A 25,760-nucleotide genomic window follows, 5' to 3' on the forward strand; every position below is an offset into this window, starting at 1 on the left:
GAGGCTCAACCGGAGGAGCGGCACTGGAGGAATTGACGAAGGCGATAAAGGACCTCCAAATCGCGCAGGCCCGAAGGGAAGGAGGCGAACCGGCTCGTGACCGACGGCCGGCGGCAGGAAACAGGTGCATGTGGTGCGATGAAGTCGGCCACATTCGGAAGGACTGCGGCGACTTCGCGGAGGCGCTGAGGGACAAGGTGGTGTACCTGTGGGAAGGACGAGTGCATGCCAGCGACACCCGAAGGGCCCTGAGCCGAAACGACGGAAAAGGCGGTATGAAAAGGGTGATGGAAGAGGCGGCGGCCCGACACGCGGAAACCGTCCACTACTCGGCGTCAGCCGGCATTCGAGTCGGGGGCGGCGAGGCCCGGGGGGGAAGCAAAGCCGGATTCTGGCCGACGATGCTGGAAGGCCTTGCCGGTGCAGGGCTTAAAAGGGAGGAATCGGACCGTGCGGAGAAACGGGTACGGGAGATGACCGGGTGGAGCGACCCGGTCGAGGAAAAGACGGGCTTCGTGGAAGCCGCTTGCCGGAACTACGAGGCTCTGGTAGAGGAGAAGCGGGTGGGGAAACCCGGGACGACCGGGCCCTCACAACGATACGAGACCCGGTCCGGGCCACGACGGGACGAAGCCGGCGGGGCCGGCACGCAAGATAGACCCCAGAAGGGCGGGTACCGTCTGGGGACGGAGATAGAAAGGACCACGGACTTACGAAAGGTCCTGGAGGAACGGATCCTCGACAGCAAGGTGGAGCTGTCGTTACGAGAGGTGCTGGGAATCGCCAAGAAGGAGTTCCACGACTCCATCGTGGACTTGGTGAAACGGAAGAGGCTGTCGACGGAGACAGAACCGGAAAGACCGGTGGAAGTGCGGACGACGCACCTAGACGACATGGCGCTGGGAGACGAGTGGGCGGAAAGCCACTATTCGAGACCACACTGGGCCCGAGCGACCACGGAAACCCCGGTGAAGATCGGCGATGTCCAGGAACCGGTGATAGCTTTGGTGGACCACGGATCGGAGATCAACTTGATGTCCATGGACTTCTATAGGAAGGGCAAATGGCCGATCAACACCAAGCACGGGTGGAAAATAAGGGCGGCAACGCGCGCCACCGAGGAGCTGCACGGGGCCTGTCCGAATGTGCGAGTCAAGATTGGCGACGTCGAGATTGACCAACACTTCTTCGTGCAGGAGACGTCTTCGCACCCGGTCATTCTGGGAGAACCGTACATTACGGCGGCGCGGATGGAGACCAAAGTGCTGGACAATGGTTCGGCCTACGCGAGGGTCAAAAGCCAAGACGGGCGCCATTCGGTCCAGTTTCTGACGGTAAGGCCGAACCACGAACGAAACCGTGATTCCCTCGGTTCCGAACACCGAGAGGATTTTTAGAGAGGGCTGCCAAGGCGTGGGGCCGCGACAGTCCGGACACCCCGGGAAAACCCCACACCTGTACGATAAAACCGAAGAAACCTTGTACCATAGGCAGGGAATTTTTGTTCTCCGACAGCGGAGCGTGCACGACAGTCGGCATCGGCGGCCGAGAGAAGAGAGAGGCGGAGGGGAGACTTCGAGCGTGCGGAGTTCTCGGCCCTGACGAGGAAATCGACGGAGCCGTGGAGGCGGTCTCATTCGACGACACCTTGGGAATGCTGGGAAAGGTAGTCGAAGAAGGCCTTAACGAAGACCGGACGATACCGGTGTGTTCCGAGGAGATGTACGAAGTCATCGCGGACTTCGGTCGAGGGCTCGAGTCGGTTCGGACGGCCCACGTGAGCACCAAGTACAAGACTGTGGACCGGAAGGTAAGGCCAGTCGCGGCACCCTTGCCGGAGGACAGCGCGTCGAGAATCAAAGGGGTTGCATCGGACCCTAGTCTACGAGATCCGGCCTGCATAGGACACACCTTTACCGACGAGACGCTCCGAGAGCTCAAGATCGGTGGGGGCGGGTTCCTACTGCCGGCGGAGGAAGACCGGTTTCGGAGAATGCTCGGAAGGCACGGGAAAGCCTTCGCATTCTCGCCGGAGGAAATCGGGTGCGTTGACCCGACGATCGTGGAGCCGATGGTGATATTCACGGTACCGCATGTACCATGGAATCTCAAGCCGATCCCGGTTCCGAGAGCTCACATCCCGAAGTTGATGGAGCTGCTGAGGCAGAAAGTTGATATGGGAATTCTCGAGCCGTCGAGCGCCCCATATTCGAATCGATGGTTTACCGTACCGAAGAAAAACGGTTCGTTGCGCTTCATCCAGGACCTGCAGCCGGTCAATCGAGTGACGATTCGGAACGCAGGGATCGGACCGACCATAGACGAGTTCGCGGAGGCCTTCGCCGGAAGGTCAATTTACTCGGTCGGGGATCTATACTCAGGGTACGACCAGTTCCAGCTAGCCGTGGAGAGCAGAGACATTACGACGATGCGAACTCCCCTCGGCCTAGTTCGGATGTGTACACTGCCGCAAGGGGGGACCAACTCGGTGGCCCACATGGTGAATGCGATGAACAAGGTTCTGAGGGACTGTATCCCGGACATCACCATGCCGTTTCTGGACGACATCCCGGTCAAGGGATGCCCGGTGGAAGAAAGGGACGAGACGATCGGGCCGGACGGATGCCGGCGATTCGTGGCGACGCACATCGACGACTGCGAGAAGGTGCTGCAAAGGCTAGAGGATGCGAGACTCACCTTCTCCGGGGAGAAGTCGGCCTCCGGGCAGTCAGAAATCATGGTGGTCGGACACCTGTGCGGACCATATGGCCGGAAACCGTCTCCGGCAAAGGTAGAAGCCATCTCCGCGATGAAGCCCGACTGCAGCTCGGTCACGGAAGTACGGAGATTCCTGGGGGCATGCACGTTCTACCACATATGGATCCCGCATTACGCACACGTCGCGGAGCCACTGTACGGGTTGCTGAAAAAGGGGCGAAGGTTCGAATGGCTAGACGAGCATGCGGAATCGGTCCGGAGGCTGAAAGAGGCCCTTGCAGCGGCACCGGCACTCCGGAAGGCGGCATACGGGAAGGGTACCCCGGTATTCATAACGGTGGATACCAGCCCGACCGGGATCGGATGGGTCGTGAACCAGGAAGACGAGGACGGCAATCGGTTTCCGATCCGATTCGGCGCGAAGGTCCTCAGTGAACGGCAGCGAGGATACGCCCAGGTTAAACGCGAACTCTGGGGTATTGTTTCGGCGGTTAAGGCCGACAAAGACTACCTGATAGGGACAGAAGTGATCATCGAGACGGATTGCCTGCCGATTCTCGGTATGGTTTCCGGATGCGCGACTCCGGACCTGGCGATGCTCAGGTGGATAGCGTACATCAAGTCCCTGGACCCGGAAATACGACACATTTCCGGGAAAGACAACGCCATGGCCGACATGCTTTCGAGGGCGAGGTTCGACGACGAGGGCGGCATGGTTTCGGAAGACGAAGAAGTCGGCGTGGATTTCTTCGAGGCGGCATACATAACAACCGACGGGATGGGCACTCCGGCGCTTAACGAGTTCGACGCGAGCAAGTACGACGGGGAGTGGCTGCAGATCGGCGGGTTTTTGAAGACAATGACGCCCGATGCGTCATGGACGAAGGACGAGGCCGACCGGATCCGGAAGAAAGCATATCGATTCTTTCTCCGAGATGGGCATTTGTGGAAGCACCCGAAGAAGAGGAACGGCGTCCCGCTCCGGGTGGTGGCGATGAAGGAGGAACAGGAGGAGCTGCTGGCGGCCTACCACGACAGCCCTTGGGCTGGACACCGTGGAACGTGGGCGACATTTGAGAAGCTGAAGGGGAAGTACTGGTGGCCGGGATTGTACCGGGACGTGCATCGGTTCGTGTCAACTTGCGAGAGTTGTCAGATGCACTCGATAGTCCGACACCGGGACGGGCTTCACCCTACGTACCCTCCGACTATCCACTTCAAATGGATGGTAGATCTGGTGACGATGCCGATGGGGGTAGGACAGATGCGGTATCTGGTCCTAGCGCGGGAAGACCTGACGAACCAGGTGGAAGGCCGAGCCCTTCAGAACAAGACGACCGCGGCCGTGTGTCGGTTCCTGATCGAGGACGTGATATGCCGGTACGGGTGCGTCGGGAAGATCGTGGCTGACCGAGGGGAGTTGGACGCCGAGGAAGCCGCGGAGCTGTTCGACCGGCTGGGGGTCAAGCTCTCGCTCACCACTGCGTACAATCCGGAGGCGAATGGGAAGGTGGAGCGCGGACACGGACCGATCGTCAAGGCGTTGGTTCGGGCATGCGGAGGCCGAATCGGTGACTGGCCGCGGCTCCTACCTTATGCTTTGTGGGCAGACCGGACCACGCACAGTTCGGTAACCGGGTACATGCCGACAGAGCTCATGTTCGGCCAGAAGCCGATCATGCCGATTGAACGGACGATCTCCTCGTGGGCAACGGTCGACTGGAGGAACGAGATGAGCCGGGAGGAGTTGTTGGCCGCGCGTATACGACAGCTCGAGCGGAGACCGGAGGACGTGGCACTGGCTACGGAGAAGCTCCGGGTGGCGAGGACAAAGAACAAAGCCCGGTTCGACCGAACGCACCGGCTACGACCGACGAGAATCGACGAAGGTGACTGGGTGCTCGTCTACGACAGCAGCCTCGACAACCAGCACCGAGCAATGCGGAAGTTCGCACAGAGATGGTTCGGGCCGTACACGGTACAGAGCGCCAACGACAACGGGACGTATCATCTGGCGGAACTCGACGGTACGAGAATAGCGATACCCGTGGCCGGGAAGAGGATCAAAGCTTTCAAGAAGCGGCACGACGACGAACCCGACCCGATTCTCCTGGACAGCAGCGACGACCGATCTGAGACCGAGGAAGGGCCGGCAGGCGAAGAGTAAAGGCGGGCCGGTTTTCTCCGTGCCAACTTAATTTGGCGCATGCCGGTGGATGCGCGGTTAGGTGGGGGCGGATGTCGTGAAGAAAACCGCCCACAAGAGGAATCGGAGGAACAAGGCGTGGGAAACGGCTCTACACACGCGCGCGCCAAGAAGTACATACGAGGATCCTAGGTGGGTAGATTCGGTTGATATGCAGTTAATACCAAACGGCCTCTTGACGGGATATAAAAAGGAAGAGGAAGAATAGAAGAGATCATCTCGCGCAGAGAGGACGAAGTGCTGCCGAACCGATTTCGAAGCACCTCACTCACTCCTGCTCTCTCTGTCTTCTGCTCCATCGCGTACCTGTGCAGGTTTCGAGGAGGCTTGCGCTGTTCCGTGGAACGCCCCGAGTGCGTCCTGCAGCACCTCCGACCTGTTTTCCCCTTTCCGTGCGTCGCGACATACAGGGGTCGGCATCTGTTCGCTGCCCTGTTCGTTTTCGTTAGTATCTATTTCGTGCCCCACCGTGGGTTGTAACACTTTAGCTGTTATTTTCTTGCATTCATAAGTACATATCTTCCGTGGTTGCGTCCATCTGTGTCGGCGTTTATTTGTGATCTCTGTTTGATTGGGCCGTGTCCCTGTGCAATCTTCGGTTCTGTGTAATCGGGTCTCTCCTTCTTCTCTCTCTCTCTTGCTCTTCGGTCCAAGACCCCCGTGGTCCCTCCTCCTTTCTGCACGCAAGGGCGTAGCAACCCCGACAACGTGTGCGCCAGCCGGCCGAGCCACAGAGCTTCTTTTGCAGCGTCGGACGCAGCTACATATTCTGCTTCGGTCCTTGAGGTCGCTGTGCACTCCTGAAGTTTCGACTTCCACGAAATTGCTCCATTGCTGAATTTGAAGCAGTATCCAGTTGTTGATTTCCGACTGTCTATACAGCCGGCGAAGTCCGAGTCGGTGTAACCGACTACGCCTGAGGTTCGGTTCGGACCGAAAAGAATGCCGTGGTCTTTTGTGCCAGCCAGATATTTGAACACATGCTTGACTGCGTTCCAATGCGATCGGCCAGGATTGTGCATAAATCTGCTAACGACTCCTACGGCATGAGAAATATCAGGCCGTGTCGCGACCATCAAGTACATAAGGGAGCCGACTGCCGGTGCATACGGTACCGACTTCATATCTTCCCCCTCTGGACCGGATGTCGGGCAGTCTCGCTGAGAGAGCCGAAGATTCATGGGGAGCGGGGTTGAAGCAGATTTGGCTGATTGCATGTTGAAGCGTTCCAAGACACGTCCGATATAGTCGGTCTGAGACAAAAAAAGATGTCGTTTATCGCGATGCCGACTAATCTTCATGCCAAGTATGTGTCGTGCCGGACCGAGGTCCTTCATGGCAAACTTCAACCGCAATTGCCGAATGAGATCGGCAAGTTCGCCCGCGTGGCGTCCAGAAATTAGCATGTCGTCCACGTAAATGATGAGGAAGATGGGTGATCCATCTTGAGCTGTGTTGGTAAAAAGACAATGGTCCTCATCGCTTTTGGAGAAGCCGATCGATTGGATGAAGTCGTCGAACTTCTTGTACCATTGTCGCGGTGCCTGTTTCAGGCCGTATAGACTCTTCCTGAGTCGGCAGACTAGATGTTCTTGGCCAGTTGCCACGAAGCCTTTTGGCTGCTCCATATAAATTTCCTCGTCAAGATCACCATGGAGGAAGGCTGTTTTGACATCTAGCTGAATCAGCTCCAAGTTGTCGGCTGCCACTACGCCGAGTAGAAAACGAAGGGTTGTCATTTTCACCACTGGTGAAAAAATCTCGTCGAAGTCGACGCCATATTCTTGTCGGAAGCCCTTCGCAACTAATCTGGCCTTGTACTTTGGGGTGGTCAAATCAGACGTCTCTTTTAGTCGATAAACCCACTTGCAAGGAAGAGCACGTCGATTCTTAGGTAATTCGACCAGATCCCAAGTCTTGTTTGCCCGAATGGAGTGCATTTCCGACTCCATCGCCAGATGCCAGGTGGCTGAATCGACAGATGTCGATGCTTCTTCGTAAGACGTCGGTTCGCCGGCGTCGGTGAAGAAAATTCCAGGAGAATACCTCTCCGGAGGTTGCGACAGTCTCTCGGATCGTCGAGGTATGACTGGACTGGTCGTATCGGGTATCGAGGTCGGATGGTCCGAAAGCGAATTATTCTGCTGTGCCGAGTCGGAGTTGTCCGAGTCGGTAGTGCAAGGTTCAGCTACCCGTGAAGCTGACCGTGTGTTAAGAGCGGGGCCTTCTTGAAGGGTCGGCACATCGGAAAATGTTACCCTTCGGACTTCGATCGGTGTTTTGACTGATGGATTCATAGCCGACTCGTTGAACACAACGTCCGAACTTCGAACGATTTGTCTGCGTTCGGGGTCCCAGAGTCGGTATCCCATTTCGCCGTCTGATCCATATCCAAGGAAAATGCATTTCCTGGACCGAGGTGCAAGTTTTCGGCGATCATCTTTCGGAATAAGGGCGTACGCCTCGCATCCGAAGATCCTCAGCTTGTCGTAATTCGGCTTACTGCCGATCCATAGTTCCTGAGGAATTTGAAGTCCTAGAGGTCTGCTTGGCGACATATTGATTATGTGTACTGCCGTGAGTAGAGCCTCTGCCCAGAAGCCATCCGACAGTCCGGAGTGTTGGAGCATGGAAACTATCCGTTCTTGGATTGTCCGATTCATGCATTCTGCAATCCCGTTTTGCTCCAGACTGTGTGGTGCCGTAAATTCACGTCAGATGCCGCGTTGTCGGCAGAATTTGACGAATTCTTCTGATTTGAACTCTCCCCCATTGTCGGTCCGAAAGCATTTCAGTTTTCGGTCAGTTTGATTTTCTACCATAGCGAGCCAATCGGAGAAGATCGAGAAGACACGATCTTTGGTGCGAATTGGATAAGCCCACACCTTTCGAGTCGAATCGTCAATAAAACTGACGAAGTAAGAGGCACCGCCGAGAGACTGATGCGGCATTGGGCCACAGACGTCCGAGTGGACTAGATCGAGAGGTCTCGTTTCTCTTGGTGCTGATGTCGGGTGTGATGCGGCTGCTTGTTTGCCATACTGGCAATGTTCGCAGAATTGATGGTCCGAGAAGGAGAGTTTAGGGATGTATCCGGCTCTAGATAGGTGCGTAATGCCGGCCTTGCTGAGGTGTCCTAATCTTCTGTGCCATAGTGATGACACAGGAATATCCACCAAAAACAGGTTACCCTCTCTGAGCGTAATATGTAACGGATACAGTGAGTGTATCTTGGGTCCTCTAGCAAGCAGGAGGTTCCCCCTGTGGAGTGTCCACCCTCCCGAAGAAAAACCGGCATGAATGCCGTCTTCATCTAGTTGTCCGACTGAGATCAATGGCCTTGAGAGCTCGGGTACATGTCGGACATTGTGAAGTACAAGTGTAGAGCCACCTGCAAGGTTGAGCTCTACTGTGCCGATTCCAATGATGTCACAGTGTTGCGAGTTGCCGACTCGAACTGAGTCGGAGTGACGGATCGTATATTGCCGAAATTGGGATCGATGAGTAGTCACGTGAAATGACGCGCCCGAATCTAAGAGCCATGTGCTCGATTCTTCAGTCGTGAGCAGAACTTCTGATCCGACTGGATTTTCGATTGATAGTATATTCGGGTCGTTTGGTAGCACATCAGCTGAGAAGCTGACGTAATTGATCTCCTCATGCCGGCCACTCTTCTTGTCTGATTTCTGAGACTTGTCGTTCTTGTTCTTGAGTGCGCGGCAGTCGGCTTTGATGTGTCCGGGTTTCTTGCAATAGTTGCAGATTCGATTGTCCCGTGACTGGCTCCGTCTTCGCTGATTGTTCGGCTGCCGTGAGGAATCTCTTCCTCGTATGTTCGATCGTTCTGTCGAACCTTGTACTACATAAGCGTCGTTTGTTGAGTCTTTGGCGAAAGACTTTCTCCGAGCTGCTTCGGTCAGGATTGCGCTCGTGACTTCGGAGTATTTAACAGCCGTGGTTGACGCGTTGCACACGGTTGTGACGAAAGTTTCCCATGATGAGGGAAGGCTGCTCATGAGTATCATTGCTCTGAGTTCATCCTCGATTGCTGTCCCCTGAGATGAGATTTGGGAGCTTATGCTTTCGTACTCATTGAGATGTGCTTGAACCGAATCTGATTCTTTCATCCGCAAGTTGTAGAGGCGCCGGATCAGAAACATCTTCGTTGCGGCGACCTTCTTTTCGTAGGTGTCCGACAGTGTTTTCCACAATTCGAATGCTGTCGTACACAATTGCACCGTAAAGTATACCGATTCCGATAGGTGCATCCGAATCGTGGCGCGGACGATTCTGTCCAGCTTCTGCCACTCAATTGGTTTGTATCCTTCTGGAGGTTCTTCATTTTCGATGGGATCGATTTGCCCCTTGACTATGAGATAGTCCTGCATTTGCTCCTTCCAGAAGTTGAAGTTCGATCCATCGAACTTTCGTAGACTCATTTCTGACGAGCCGGATGTTGATGCCATCAAATTTGGTTTCGGTTGACGAAGCTCGGTTCGGAGTTGACTACGAACCTTGTTGGAGTGCAGCCGGTTGGCTCACCCGATATCGTTCTAGTCGGATTTGAACCCGAGTCGGTTCGGCTTCGGATATATGTATTGTTGAACTTGCTCGAATTGACTCCGGTAACTTGAGGGACAGAACCGACTGGTCTTCCCGAATGTTGCTGAGTCGGAGTGAGCCCGGTTCGCTTCCGAATATATATGCCAAATACCGATTATTGAAACCGATTGTCTGGACCGATTCTGCTTCGGGTGACTGCAGCGACGAGAGAGACGGATCCAACTGATCCTCCCGAATGTCGATCAGCCGGATGAAGCACGAATTGGGGTTGTTGTCTTGAGACCGATCTGCACCGAGTGGTTACAATGAGCGGCGAGCAGCGTTTGATGACCTCTTCGGATGCCGTTTAACCGAGTGGAGCACGATCGTGTCAATGTTGCACAAGGGGATTTCACCTCGAGCGGTTACGATCACAAGGAACAGAGTACAACCTGCTGGCTTACTCCAAGCGAAGATGATCTAACGCGATGAGATGCAAGCCTCGTTTTTCTTCTTCTTCTCTCTTCTTCGAATGACGCAAGAAACCGAACGCTGTGCAGGCTGAGACGACGGCCGACAGCGGGTTGAGGAACCTTCGCTCTGATACCAAATGTTGAAGACAAGGCCGTCAATGCGGAAGATCAAGTAGCATTCGATTGGGGTTGAGTACCTGCGTATGACAGTTTCCAAGATCGTGCACAGATAGAGAGAGAGAGAGAGAGAGAGAGAGGAGGCACAAAAGACTCTTTCTATTCAATAGAAACAATAATACAACCCAACCTTACAAAAAGGTTACAAGGTCACTTTATATAGTGACAACTTAGGGCAACTACCCTTTATGCTAATTACACAAATGGCCCAAACTTGAGCTATACAAAGGGATAGTGTGAATACGTCCATTATACACTTGTATTCGACACTCCCCCGTAATGGGCGTATACATGGGTTATCTAAGATTACATGTATAAACCTAGGTTCTCGGACATATCAGTTTTGTTCGAGTCGGCAGGGTCCGAAGGCAGAAGACCGAACTGGTCGGGTCGGAAGAGTTGAAGCCGATCATTAAGGAACTGATGTCGGTTGTCTGAAACCATAATGCGTTGTGTCCGGCTCTAACCGGACTGGTTTGTCGTTACGCCCATCTGATGCCGAAGGGACCGAAAGCGGTCTGCCGAAAGACACTTGGTCATTCCATCTGCGACATTGTCGGTTGTGGATATTTTCTCTAGACCGATTTTCCCTGAAATGACGCAGTCCCAAACGAAGTGATATCGAACGTCGATATGTTTGGAGGCGTTGTGGTGAACCGGATTTTTCGACAAGGCAACAGCACCTTGACTGTTGCTATAGACAACTGGGGCCGAGTCATGGTCGACTTGTCGAAACGTGTGCGCCAGCCGGCCGAGCCACAGAGCTTCTTTTGCAGCGTCGGACGCAGCTACATATTCTGCTTCGGTCCTTGAGGTCGCTGTGCACTCCTGAAGTTTCGACTTCCACGAAATTGCTCCATTGCTGAATTTGAAGCAGTATCCAGTTGTTGATTTCCGACTGTCTATACAGCCGGCGAAGTCCGAGTCGGTGTAACCGACTACGCCTGAGGTTCGGTTCGGACCGAAAAGAATGCCGTGGTCTTTTGTGCCAGCCAGATATTTGAACACATGCTTGACTGCGTTCCAATGCGATCGGCCAGGATTGTGCATAAATCTGCTAACGACTCCTACGGCATGAGAAATATCAGGCCGTGTCGCGACCATCAAGTACATAAGGGAGCCGACTGCCGGTGCATACGGTACCGACTTCATATCTTCCCCCTCTGGACCGGATGTCGGGCAGTCTCGCTGAGAGAGCCGAAGATTCATGGGGAGCGGGGTTGAAGCAGATTTGGCTGATTGCATGTTGAAGCGTTCCAAGACACGTCCGATATAGTCGGTCTGAGACAAAAAAAGATGTCGTTTATCGCGATGCCGACTAATCTTCATGCCAAGTATGTGTCGTGCCGGACCGAGGTCCTTCATGGCAAACTTCAACCGCAATTGCCGAATGAGATCGGCAAGTTCGCCCGCGTGGCGTCCAGAAATTAGCATGTCGTCCACGTAAATGATGAGGAAGATGGGTGATCCATCTTGAGCTGTGTTGGTAAAAAGACAATGGTCCTCATCGCTTTTGGAGAAGCCGATCGATTGGATGAAGTCGTCGAACTTCTTGTACCATTGTCGCGGTGCCTGTTTCAGGCCGTATAGACTCTTCCTGAGTCGGCAGACTAGATGTTCTTGGCCAGTTGCCACGAAGCCTTTTGGCTGCTCCATATAAATTTCCTCGTCAAGATCACCATGGAGGAAGGCTGTTTTGACATCTAGCTGAATCAGCTCCAAGTTGTCGGCTGCCACTACGCCGAGTAGAAAACGAAGGGTTGTCATTTTCACCACTGGTGAAAAAATCTCGTCGAAGTCGACGCCATATTCTTGTCGGAAGCCCTTCGCAACTAATCTGGCCTTGTACTTTGGGGTGGTCAAATCAGACGTCTCTTTTAGTCGATAAACCCACTTGCAAGGAAGAGCACGTCGATTCTTAGGTAATTCGACCAGATCCCAAGTCTTGTTTGCCCGAATGGAGTGCATTTCCGACTCCATCGCCAGATGCCAGGTGGCTGAATCGACAGATGTCGATGCTTCTTCGTAAGACGTCGGTTCGCCGGCGTCGGTGAAGAAAATTCCAGGAGAATACCTCTCCGGAGGTTGCGACAGTCTCTCGGATCGTCGAGGTATGACTGGACTGGTCGTATCGGGTATCGAGGTCGGATGGTCCGAAAGCGAATTATTCTGCTGTGCCGAGTCGGAGTTGTCCGAGTCGGTAGTGCAAGGTTCAGCTACCCGTGAAGCTGACCGTGTGTTAAGAGCGGGGCCTTCTTGAAGGGTCGGCACATCGGAAAATGTTACCCTTCGGACTTCGATCGGTGTTTTGACTGATGGATTCATAGCCGACTCGTTGAACACAACGTCCGAACTTCGAACGATTTGTCTGCGTTCGGGGTCCCAGAGTCGGTATCCCATTTCGCCGTCTGATCCATATCCAAGGAAAATGCATTTCCTGGACCGAGGTGCAAGTTTTCGGCGATCATCTTTCGGAATAAGGGCGTACGCCTCGCATCCGAAGATCCTCAGCTTGTCGTAATTCGGCTTACTGCCGATCCATAGTTCCTGAGGAATTTGAAGTCCTAGAGGTCTGCTTGGCGACATATTGATTATGTGTACTGCCGTGAGTAGAGCCTCTGCCCAGAAGCCATCCGACAGTCCGGAGTGTTGGAGCATGGAAACTATCCGTTCTTGGATTGTCCGATTCATGCATTCTGCAATCCCGTTTTGCTCCAGACTGTGTGGTGCCGTAAATTCACGTCAGATGCCGCGTTGTCGGCAGAATTTGACGAATTCTTCTGATTTGAACTCTCCCCCATTGTCGGTCCGAAAGCATTTCAGTTTTCGGTCAGTTTGATTTTCTACCATAGCGAGCCAATCGGAGAAGATCGAGAAGACACGATCTTTGGTGCGAATTGGATAAGCCCACACCTTTCGAGTCGAATCGTCAATAAAACTGACGAAGTAAGAGGCACCGCCGAGAGACTGATGCGGCATTGGGCCACAGACGTCCGAGTGGACTAGATCGAGAGGTCTCGTTTCTCTTGGTGCTGATGTCGGGTGTGATGCGGCTGCTTGTTTGCCATACTGGCAATGTTCGCAGAATTGATGGTCCGAGAAGGAGAGTTTAGGGATGTATCCGGCTCTAGATAGGTGCGTAATGCCGGCCTTGCTGAGGTGTCCTAATCTTCTGTGCCATAGTGATGACACAGGAATATCCACCAAAAACAGGTTACCCTCTCTGAGCGTAATATGTAACGGATACAGTGAGTGTATCTTGGGTCCTCTAGCAAGCAGGAGGTTCCCCCTGTGGAGTGTCCACCCTCCCGAAGAAAAACCGGCATGAATGCCGTCTTCATCTAGTTGTCCGACTGAGATCAATGGCCTTGAGAGCTCGGGTACATGTCGGACATTGTGAAGTACAAGTGTAGAGCCACCTGCAAGGTTGAGCTCTACTGTGCCGATTCCAATGATGTCACAGTGTTGCGAGTTGCCGACTCGAACTGAGTCGGAGTGACGGATCGTATATTGCCGAAATTGGGATCGATGAGTAGTCACGTGAAATGACGCGCCCGAATCTAAGAGCCATGTGCTCGATTCTTCAGTCGTGAGCAGAACTTCTGATCCGACTGGATTTTCGATTGATAGTATATTCGGGTCGTTTGGTAGCACATCAGCTGAGAAGCTGACGTAATTGATCTCCTCATGCCGGCCACTCTTCTTGTCTGATTTCTGAGACTTGTCGTTCTTGTTCTTGAGTGCGCGGCAGTCGGCTTTGATGTGTCCGGGTTTCTTGCAATAGTTGCAGATTCGATTGTCCCGTGACTGGCTCCGTCTTCGCTGATTGTTCGGCTGCCGTGAGGAATCTCTTCCTCGTATGTTCGATCGTTCTGTCGAACCTTGTACTACATAAGCGTCGTTTGTTGAGTCTTTGGCGAAAGACTTTCTCCGAGCTGCTTCGGTCAGGATTGCGCTCGTGACTTCGGAGTATTTAACAGCCGTGGTTGACGCGTTGCACACGGTTGTGACGAAAGTTTCCCATGATGAGGGAAGGCTGCTCATGAGTATCATTGCTCTGAGTTCATCCTCGATTGCTGTCCCCTGAGATGAGATTTGGGAGCTTATGCTTTCGTACTCATTGAGATGTGCTTGAACCGAATCTGATTCTTTCATCCGCAAGTTGTAGAGGCGCCGGATCAGAAACATCTTCGTTGCGGCGACCTTCTTTTCGTAGGTGTCCGACAGTGTTTTCCACAATTCGAATGCTGTCGTACACAATTGCACCGTAAAGTATACCGATTCCGATAGGTGCATCCGAATCGTGGCGCGGACGATTCTGTCCAGCTTCTGCCACTCAATTGGTTTGTATCCTTCTGGAGGTTCTTCATTTTCGATGGGATCGATTTGCCCCTTGACTATGAGATAGTCCTGCATTTGCTCCTTCCAGAAGTTGAAGTTCGATCCATCGAACTTTCGTAGACTCATTTCTGACGAGCCGGATGTTGATGCCATCAAATTTGGTTTCGGTTGACGAAGCTCGGTTCGGAGTTGACTACGAACCTTGTTGGAGTGCAGCCGGTTGGCTCACCCGATATCGTTCTAGTCGGATTTGAACCCGAGTCGGTTCGGCTTCGGATATATGTATTGTTGAACTTGCTCGAATTGACTCCGGTAACTTGAGGGACAGAACCGACTGGTCTTCCCGAATGTTGCTGAGTCGGAGTGAGCCCGGTTCGCTTCCGAATATATATGCCAAATACCGATTATTGAAACCGATTGTCTGGACCGATTCTGCTTCGAGTGACTGCAGCGACGAGAGAGACGGATCCAACTGATCCTCCCGAATGTCGATCAGCCGGATGAAGCACGAATTGGGGTTGTTGTCTTGAGACCGATCTGCACCGAGTGGTTACAATGAGCGGCGAGCAGCGTTTGATGACCTCTTCGGATGCCGTTTAACCGAGTGGAGCACGATCGTGTCAATGTTGCACAAGGGGATTTCACCTCGAGCGGTTACGATCACAAGGAACAGAGTACAACCTGCTGGCTTACTCCAAGCGAAGATGATCTAACGCGATGAGATGCAAGCCTCGTTTTTCTTCTTCTTCTCTCTTCTTCGAATGACGCAAGAAACCGAACGCTGTGCAGGCTGAGACGACGGCCGACAGCGGGTTGAGGAACCTTCGCTCTGATACCAAATGTTGAAGACAAGGCCGTCAATGCGGAAGATCAAGTAGCATTCGATTGGGGTTGAGTACCTGCGTATGACAGTTTCCAAGATCGTGCACAGATAGAGAGAGAGAGAGAGAGAGAGAGAGGAGGCACAAAAGACTCTTTCTATTCAATAGAAACAATAATACAACCCAACCTTACAAAAAGGTTACAAGGTCACTTTATATAGTGACAACTTAGGGCAACTACCCTTTATGCTAATTACACAAATGGCCCAAACTTGAGCTATACAAAGGGATAGTGTGAATACGTCCATTATACACTTGTATTCGACACTTACAAGGATTCTTAGTTATTACAAGATATTTAGAGTATTCTAGAACATTCTAAAATATTCCATGATTATATTAAATATCTAAAATATTCTAGAACATTCTAGAATACTCCATAAGGACCTATGAATAGATGTTTATTCATTCATCACAACTCATTTGGTTCAACACCAACCTTTAGCCTTTAGCCTACTCTTTGTAACCTTATTTTCTCATAATATAATCTCATTTCCATTTCTTGCCTTCTCTCTCATTTTGTTGTAAACCAATTGTCTCATGGGCCAATTTTGGCCTTAGAAGACGTTAATATATCTTTCTTTTCTTTCTTTTTCTCTCTCTCTCTCTCACGAGTCACAACAGAGGATAGCCTTTATGAGGAGCTTCCCTTGTGTCGAGACTTTGTGTGTGTATGGGTATAGTTAAAGTAGATCAATAGAGAAGAAGCATTAGAAAGCCCTCAAATTTTAAACACAAATATAGCAATCTAGGCAATATTATACAAGATTTAAGCCCATAAACATAAGGTGAAATCAAGATGAAAAAGAAAAGAGCAGAAGGGAATATCGTGCTACTTTTTCTTCTTAATATGCACCACCACTTGTCTTTGGATGGGTGATCGGCTTCAACAAAACATGTGTCAAGCACTCATGCTTCTTGCACGATCCCCTATACTCACTTATGCCCAATTGCAAATTCATCTTTCATAATGCTACTTTTCTATAGATGGGCGTCTAGATTCAACAGAACGTATTTCAACCATTCACACCTCTCATGATCCCTCATCATCAATTGCGTCCATTATAACTCCATTTTTCCCTCCTAGTAATTGTTAATTGAGTTTCAAACCCGCGACTATTCCATTGACAGTGCCTAACTCATACCTTTTGGGCTTTCGACCCTAGACCCATTTGTAGGCAATGTGTGTTAATGTTCTTCTTTTCCTTTTTATTTCAATGATCACCTTGACCATAATGCCAAGCTTTTGTAAAACCTGGCCTTTTTGTGTTTCTCTCTTCACACACACCATACTATGACACTATGGAACTTAAAACCTATATTCTAGTTTTGACGTCACACATTTTAAAGGTAATAAAATGACTAAAGAAAAAATCACCATGGGGGATCCACGAAATGAACTGTACTCTAGTTTATGGTTTACAATGCAAAAAATAAGTATAGTTTGTTACACTTTATCCAACATCTACAATTATCAAGAAGGTAATAGTTTGTAACACTAGGATTGGACCGATCGTTGACAAGTTCATAGAAGCATTTATGAGTCAAGCAATCTATTCTATGGAACACCTATATTTAGGCCACAAATAGTCGAGATTTTGTGACAATGCGAATTCCAATTGTGTGAAGGGAAATAATATCATATTTTTTAGATTTCAAAACCCTATATGGCCTAATATGTCCAATCTAGAATATTTATGCCAAATGTTGGTAAGAAACATGGCCATATTACAATTTGTAGAGGACTATCCTTTATTATGTAGGAATGGCTAATGGCTAATGGGCTTATAATATGAAAAGGACCCTTTACAGTTTCTAGCTTGTATAAAAAGCAAGAGATCTAATGTAAAAAGACATTCGGGTGACCCAAATTTGGGGCGACCTTTTTGTCCTCATTTTGTCCCCTCATCATCCACTGAGAACTTTTCCACATTGATTATTTGAGACATAGTCTTCTACATAACAAGTATCTATTTAATTAAGGCACCTTGTACATTTCTTATATAGTAATTATCTATTTAGTTAAGACTAACACGTTTCTTAATTATTGTAGTGATTAGGTGTGTTTTAATTTTAAATTAACTGTAAAAACCTTCAAGGCGTCCACCGTTGCATGAAGTGGAGAAGTAAGGGTTTTTATGTATTGATGTATGGTGTGGACTTTGCAGTTGGAGATTAACATCCCCCAATCCCTCGGCTAGCCCATTGTAAGAAAGGCAACCCTTCAGAACTTGATAGTGATTATGAGTCCTGTCAAACCCTTCGAGGAAACTTGATTCAAATTGAGCTAGTACAAATGTGCACTCTATCACAAGGTACAACCATTTGGATTGCTCATATTATTACCACAATGAAAAAAATATTATGGGATTGCATGTTATTCTTAGACAATAGCTCCATGACTAGTTGCAAAATCAAAAAAAGAGTAGACCAAATATAAACTCGGGTGCAGAACATTCATATCGAACCACAGAATGATTATGACAAGATGGACACGTCTAAGTCTGTCAAGTGAAAAGTCGTCATTCAGACATTTGGAGATCTTTGTTGTCAAACACTTATGTGAGCGTTACAATCTCACAATTTTAGTAAAACCTACAATGTAAAATCAAAATGACCCAATTTACATATTTTCATTCCTATAACATCTAAGGAAAGACGAGTAATCATTCTACTGACATTTGTCACAATACTTGTTGCCATGACTTATCCATTGAAATTTTGAATCTTATCTATTTCATGGAAGCCAAAAAATTTAGAGAAGGTCTAATATACACACTTTGCAAACATGAAAGCTAAGGATGTGACGAGGAGTTGGCATTTAGGAAGATTGAAAAACCTACACATAGATTCAATCGAGCTTTCACTCGGCATTGATTATTGAATGAACCAACCTACCTCAAATCCTCAATGTTTGTTAAAGTGATCCTCACCTTTTGGGTATGGTTTATGTATGCCCATTATTTGGGCATTTGAAAAACACTCATGAAAGATACGTGAAGTGTACTTTTTTATTTCTTCACAATTCTTTTTTGGTAGGTCCCACGCATAATGCTTAGTGACCACCCATGGGATTATCATCATGATTTTTGCCTCGAATCATAAACACATAACATTAGCGAAACTTTGGCCTAAACAAACGGAAACCTGAAGAAAATCAAAATAAGACTTATAAATATTCTATTAAAAGGTCCATGGGAGCATTATGAGTCTATCTTAGAATATTGTATTTAAAAATGCAATTCACAAATGTTCATGGTGGCCCTCAGGAAATTCTCTCACATGTAGGATCTCTTGCATGTTGGGTATGGAAATGTTGGTTAAGCCTAGCTAAGAAAAGTGGGTGCGTTGATTGGGGTGCTTGGATAGTGCTATAATTTCTTGCACTCTCAAAGACTATGATGTTTAGTTCAAGAATGAATATAAATTTCAAATCAAGTAATACATCACATCATGTAACTTAGCCTTAACCATAAAGAAAATTTGAACCGTCCAAATCGTAAGGTTGGTTTGTGATATTTCTAAGAGTTGACAATAACAATATGATGTCTCCACTATCCAATGCCATATGGCTTGTAATTTCAGCAAAGCATCACCAAGGTTATTGATCCAAGAATTGCACTCAAAACTTATTTAAAGCTAAATTTCTACCTCTATTAATTCTCGATGAAAGCTTAAAGTTGGTACATGTAACTTATGTAAGTTTGCCATATTCACTGTGCCTTGATAAGTAATGGGGTATTAATTATATTTATTGCATGTTTCTCATTTTCTCAGAAGTTTGATTGAGGTGTGGCATATTAGTAGAGCCTTGGCCCCTAACATGCATGTACTCTCATAAGCCAATTCTCTATTATGTAACAAACATTGACGTCAAGCATGTTCATGTTCTCGACAAGAAAAATTCAAACTTTCAGAAAACATAAATATTATCTTGAGAACACAACTTATGTTGCATATAATTTACAAAGGAGAAAACAGTGACGCAACTTATGTTGCATGTGATTTACGAAGGAGAAAGATATGAGGCCACTTTGAAGCATTCAAACTTAGCTCATTTTTCTTTTAGTCTATTGAAGAAAACACATATCCTATTCCTAACTTTTTGGTCCAAGATATATTATCCCTAAGCAACTTGTCATTCATGATATCATTTACTTATAGAAGTTCACCATCTCTATTTGAATTAAATAAAACCAAGTGGTTCAATGATAAATGATCATATGTAGTGAATGTTCCAAAAGTCTTGATTGTATTGTATGAGTTTGTTATGACAAGGCAATTGAGTCTGAAACATTCAATATTATTCAGTACATTGTTGCAAGTGATTGACAAGGTATGTGTCGAGAGTCGGGATGTGAAAGATATGGGGTTCATCGATGAGAGATATGTGGAGGAGTCGAACGAACATGGTCATTGATGTGGTCCGATAAATTTTCTATTAGCAAAACATTTGAAAGAGTTGATTTAGGGTTGTCTTTTTGGGAAGAAAAGCTACAAACAGGGGCTAGGTATGTGTCAAGAGTAGAGGACATGAAAAGGATTGGGGTTCATCGACGAGAGATATGCGGAGTCATCAAACAAATGGTGTTGGTCATCAATGACCACCACAGACTCGTTAAGTTCAGACACTAGCAAAACATTTGAAAGAGTTGATTTAGGGAAGAAAAGGTACAAACAAACATTGATTAGAGCCATCGAAGTGTGTGGAGTCGTCGAAGGAATGGTGTTGGTCATCGATGACAATCATGAACCCGTAAGTTTAGATACCAGCAAGACATTTGAAAGAGTTGATGGAGAGAAGGGAGGGCTTGTCTATTGGGGGAACTGGGTCCTAAAAGTATGAGAAAATTATTTCTAGCTAAATTTAGTAGCAACCCCCAACAAAAGGAGAGATTAGGTGTGGGGTGTGTGTCTTTTGCCATGGGTCTGTCTCATGGGCACAATATCAAGTGGACATTAATTTGAGAGGCCCAAGTGGTCATCCATATCAGACATGGCAGAAGAAAAGCTTTTAATGTGTATGTGTGTGTGCCTGTGGAATCAATCAAAAATAGAGTTAAGAACAATATTCTTTGCCTTGTTCTGCTTTTTGACTTTCTTTTCCTTATGTTTCTTCAATGCTATGGAGATAAAAATAAAATCAAGAAAAAAGAATATATATATATACATATATTGTGTATATTCAACTACTCTGTTTCTCTGTCTCTGTCTCTGTCTCTTTCCCTCTGTTCTTCTCTGCAATCAATTGGTTTTCAAAATTAAATCATATTCATTCTTCCTTCTCAATTGTGCATCCACTAATCTCACCCAAAACTACCCATCTCTGTTTTTCCTAATCACATCACTAATCTCACCCATTAACACCGTCTCTGTTTTTCCTAATCACATATTAATCTCACTCAAACCCCTTCTCTGTTTCCTAATTATGTCATTAATCTCTGTTTTTCCCAAGTAACTTCACTGATCTCACCCCAAAACCCCATCTCTGTTTTCCTAATCACATCACTAATCACCCTCAAAAACCAAACCTTCTCTGCTTCCCTAATTACATCACCAATCTCATTCAATCCCCCATCTTTGTTTTTCTAATCACGCCACTAATCTCAGTCAATACCCATCTCTGTTTTCCTAATCACATCTCTAGGATCCCTCAAAAATCCATCTGGTTTCCTTCCTAATCATATCGCTAGTTATTATACATATATAGTTTCTAATTAGCCTCTACTATATTCTTCTTCTTCTTCTTCTTCTTCTTGCAAGGTTGCAACCAGATTTATAAGCTATGGAGGATCATTGGCCTGCGTTACCATCAATCAGGACATCCAATAATCGTTCATCTAGCACAGCTTCTTCAAAGGTGAGTTGTGAAGAAAGCCTAAATCTAGAATTATCAAGGGCTGATGTTTACAATCCTCCTGATGAAACCCTAACCCTAATGAATCAGGTGGATGATGCTGAAACCCTAAAAACTGCATCACATGCAAAAGATAATGAAACCCTAAACTTATCAACAGGCACCCATGATGATGCAAATAGTGATTTAAACCCAAGATCCACCCAATCCAGTGCATCTAGCACCCCAATAGGTGCCTCTAATTCTGGTAGACTAACTAATTCTAGAACAGGGCATGCTAATCACATGGGCAATATTAACATCTTCTCCCAATGTTTCATGATTAATCAGCATCAGCATCATCCCAATACAGCCTCTCCAAAAGCTCCTATGAATATAATAAGCACTAGTAGCAAATCATCAAGCCCTTCATCCAATCTTAGCCACCAAAACCTGATGAAGGAAGGTACAATGAAGACTAGGTCTGGCCTAATGAGCCATGGCCACTCGAGCTCGGGTTCACATGGGCTTCTCCGGTCAATGGTGATGGGTTCGCCCACCTCGGCCGGACACATGTCCAAGATGTTGGCCGCCACAGGATCGCCCCAGTTATCGTCTCTTAGTGGCGGGATATCGAAATCCGGAGGCGGCTCGCATGGGTCCTTGTCAAGCAATCTTTTTACCCCGACCATCCGGACAAGTAAAGGGCATCACATGTCGGGCAATCTTTCCGCGTTCACGATGATCCCCCCGGACGTTGTCGGGAAGAAGAAGCCGGCCGGCTACGAGTCGGACGAGCCCACCTCGCCCCAAGTCACATGCATTGGTAGGGTGAGGAGGAAGAAGGTGAATTGGGATGCCTTAGTTAGAGAGAACAAGAAGTGTGCTCCTTCTCATGGGAAGAAGAAGGATAGCAAGGGCATGAAGAAAGGTAAGGTATCCAAGAATTTGGTAGATTTAGATGGTCATGAGGATGAAGCCCCAAGGAAAAGCATAGCCCCTAGTGTGACCATGAAGAAGACTAGTAATGTTGGTGATATCATGGTGGATGCAAAGTTGTCGTCGTCATCAATGCAAAGGCCGAGTGGGGGACATGAAATGTTTTTTGGTTCCAAAAAAGGCCATGATATGGATTTCGATGCCCAAAAACTTAAGAACGTTGATGGTGTACAAGGTGCTCCCGATCACTTTAATGTTGTTCAAGTGAACTTGACGAACCAAACACATCAAGAGCATTATACTTCTGTGCCATCATCAAATGAGCTTGTTGTTGAGTACGATATTAGTGAAGTTCCACCTCACTCGTTAATCAATGTCATTAATATCGTAGGAGAGAACTTTGATGCATCCCAATCTCAGTCACAACCGCCTCCAGATTGCCTCCTTTTGATGAGGAATTCATTAAGTCGGAGTCGATCCAGACATCAACAAGGTGATGATGCACGTGTAATCGATGTTGGTCTTAGTTTTGCACATGAAAATGCAACACAAAGTTGGCGATGGGGACAAGTACTAACCTAATGATCAAATATAATATATATTTTTGACGCACCTCACTCTTTGTAATTATTGGTATGGAAGAGGATTATAGATTGTACAAACATATACTACCCCAAGTGGCAACAACCAAAACTTCTCAATGTATTTTCTCTCATAAGTTTGGAGAGCCTTTAAAATTTTGTCTAGTATTTTTTGTAAATGATCATGTTCCATTCATGATTTTTACTTTTACAAAGTTGTAGTGATACTATAATATATGGTTTCGTAACCAATTCCACACATGAATGTATGTATGTTTATATTGTAATTATAAACATGAATGTTAGATGTTTGCTAATAACAACCTTGTCCTTTCTTTAAACATACATAATAAGATAGATAGTCAATCGAGATCAATACACACTTGCATCCGCAAGATGTGACATTGAGGCATCAAATGCTTTATTAAAGAAATGGAAGTGAGTTGGTGACATGTTGTCCATATTTTAGCAAGATTGGCAATCATAATAAGCAGGCTCTACATTCTCCACTATTTAGCTTTGCTCATAAACAAAATGTAAGGGTGGGTTGAATTAAAAAATAGTTCTAGAGGCTCTACATTCTCCACTATTTAGCTTTGCTCATAAACAAAATGTAAGGGTGGGTTGAATTAAAAAATATTTCTAGAGACACAGTTGACATAACCAAAGACCTATGTAAAAAAACCCATGTTGCAAATGGGTCAATATTTATTTTTTTCCAAAAACATCTACTTCCATTAGTTAAGAATGTACAAAGGAATCATTTACAACTCATATCTTACAAGACATCTTGCATGTCAAAGGAAAACAATGTGTAGATGAAACAACATAAAAAAACAACTCCAAAACACCACATCATTCTATGTGTATAGCATTACTCGAACACATATTCTCCACGTGAGCCTCATACAAAACAGAATTCAGCATAGATGTCCTCCATTCGCTCCTCATGGGTCAATATTGTGTTAAAAATTAAGACCATAGAAGGAGACGATCACTCAAGATAGCTAATGTCAAAAGACAAGCCTCATATATCTAGCGAAGGAGACAATCACTTGACGATAGGTGACTTTGACATTGTTAGCTTGCTCTAACAGTGGCATTTCCACATACAATGTTAGAGCTTGAAGGGAAACTAGAATATCTAGATAGTCCAAAGTTGCCCCAAATGTCACGTTGTTGGAGGAATTTAAAGCGTTGTGAAAGAGGAGTCTCCTTATCATCCATTTTAATCACACCTTCATATTCACCTACAACACCGACCAACAAAATGCTAACTCTCACTTGCCATCCCCAAAACAACACATTTGGCCTCTTTAGAAAGCTTATACTAGCTCATCAAGTATTTTCTTGTTTATAGACATTTAGGTGCTTATAATTCGATGAAAAGGAGTCGGGAGTCGGGACATACGAGTATTTAGACAATGTTCACTTGATGTTAACACAAATTAACAAACATTATCATGGGTACTTAACCTTTGTTTATTAGAAATACGTCGATATGGTATCATTGAGTGCGTCCCAAAACCTAGTCATGGAAATTATTCACATTCGTTTTGATGATCAAATATATGGTTACAAAGTGACATATTACAAAAGAAAAAGGTAGGAAGACCATGCATCTCATTATGCTTTATAGAACATTTGGACTCTAAATAAAAATATTGTTCTATCTTCATGAAATTGTAGATGAGAACCATGAGACAACATCATGCATTGCTCCAATAAGTGTGTGTGGTCATTATTGATGATAGTGACACTTTCATAGATTGGCTTGGGAATACACACATTTTTTGTCTGAATAGTCTCTTTCCCAAAAAGCCGATTGATTCTCACAATAACATGCTTGGTGGAGTGAATATTGCACTGAGAGAAGTAAAAACAAAAGTAGTGATATCATATAAGCAATCTATGCAAATTATTCAACAAGATTAATTTAGTATTTGATGAAAATTACGTTCACGTAACATCACAACTTGATAGCAAATGGGCACGACACATCACAACCTTTGGGGTTCTTATTTTGAATTAGCAATGACAGAGGTAATGTGTGGAATGGAAACTATACAAACTATTAGCGAGTTGCATAAACTTCAATGTATAATGTTATGAATATATTTGTTGACAATGTTCCTCCTTTCTTTACAAAGCGATAGGGCATTTGGGTTTATGTTTGCACCCACTTTGCATATGTATGGAGAATATCTTTCACGGAACAATTGCTATTATATGAGATGATCCTCGTCGAGGAATATGGACACAACATAATTCAAAACGTGTTGGCTCACTTCAATGGTTGACCTTTGACCACAAACCTAACCTAACACTTTCTAGCTTAACCAATTGCATTCAGAACTTTAAATACACATGGATTATATTTTTTCGGGTGTCGTGTGACTAGTTTGTAATGTATTGCCTTTTGAATGCAAACCTACTCCAGAGTCCAAACCTTCCTATGGTGGGTACCTTGATTTGAACGAAACCTTGTACTTTGTTAATCTTCCACCCTTCTACTGATGTCAACCCCAAGATTGCACATCAATCACGCCTTTTTTTTTGCCATCGGAGTATCCAACTTTATGAATTGCGAACCCAACTAAGGTGCTCAGAAATATATGTTACTTTGTCTTGACATGTATGTCAATTTATATTTTTTTACCCTTCAGTTGGCTTCGATCCCTCAATGTACACATCAATTCGTGGGAGCCATTTGTATGATCTATGAGTGTGAACTCAAATAATATGACTAACCCATCTTCAGGCAAGGGAGTGTGTGGGTGAGGCATCGTCCTGTCTGAATTGGAGAGAAACACACACGTTTTTTTATCTTGGAAAATGGCATTGAGACTTTCCCTTGGGAGTAGGAATTGGCAACTGTTCGGTTTCAGCTTAACCAGTTTGGCCATGTCCAAACCAAAGCGATTAAGCCTAAATGGGGTTGGGAGTTTCCAAACCTGAACTGAACCGGTTCCTAAACCGGTTTAGCCAAGCCGATTAAGCTTTAACCGACTTGGTAACCGGTTTAGGCTTAATCGAACCATGAAACCATTTGAAGCGAAACCGTTT

General features: G+C 46.9%; 1 protein-coding gene across 1 annotated transcript; it reads left to right on the forward strand.

The window, feature by feature from the left end:
* Window positions 1–20,549: 20,549 nt before the first annotated feature.
* Window positions 20,550–22,973, forward strand: LOC147860938 (uncharacterized). The gene is made up of 2 exons (XM_087323274.1): window positions 20,550–21,198; window positions 21,286–22,973. The coding sequence occupies exons 1-2, from the start codon at window positions 21,124–21,126 to the stop codon at window positions 22,693–22,695; spliced, it is 1,485 nt and encodes a 494-aa protein (XP_087179400.1). The 5' UTR covers window positions 20,550–21,123; the 3' UTR covers window positions 22,696–22,973.
* The last annotated feature ends 2,787 nt before the right edge of the window (window positions 22,974–25,760 follow it).

The sequence above is a fragment of the Azolla caroliniana genome, unplaced genomic scaffold, assembly GCF_043228905.1.
Source record: "Azolla caroliniana isolate FFs.n. ecotype wild unplaced genomic scaffold, voAzoCaro1.0.p SCAF_8, whole genome shotgun sequence".
Classification (NCBI taxonomy): domain Eukaryota; kingdom Viridiplantae; phylum Streptophyta; class Polypodiopsida; order Salviniales; family Salviniaceae; genus Azolla; species Azolla caroliniana.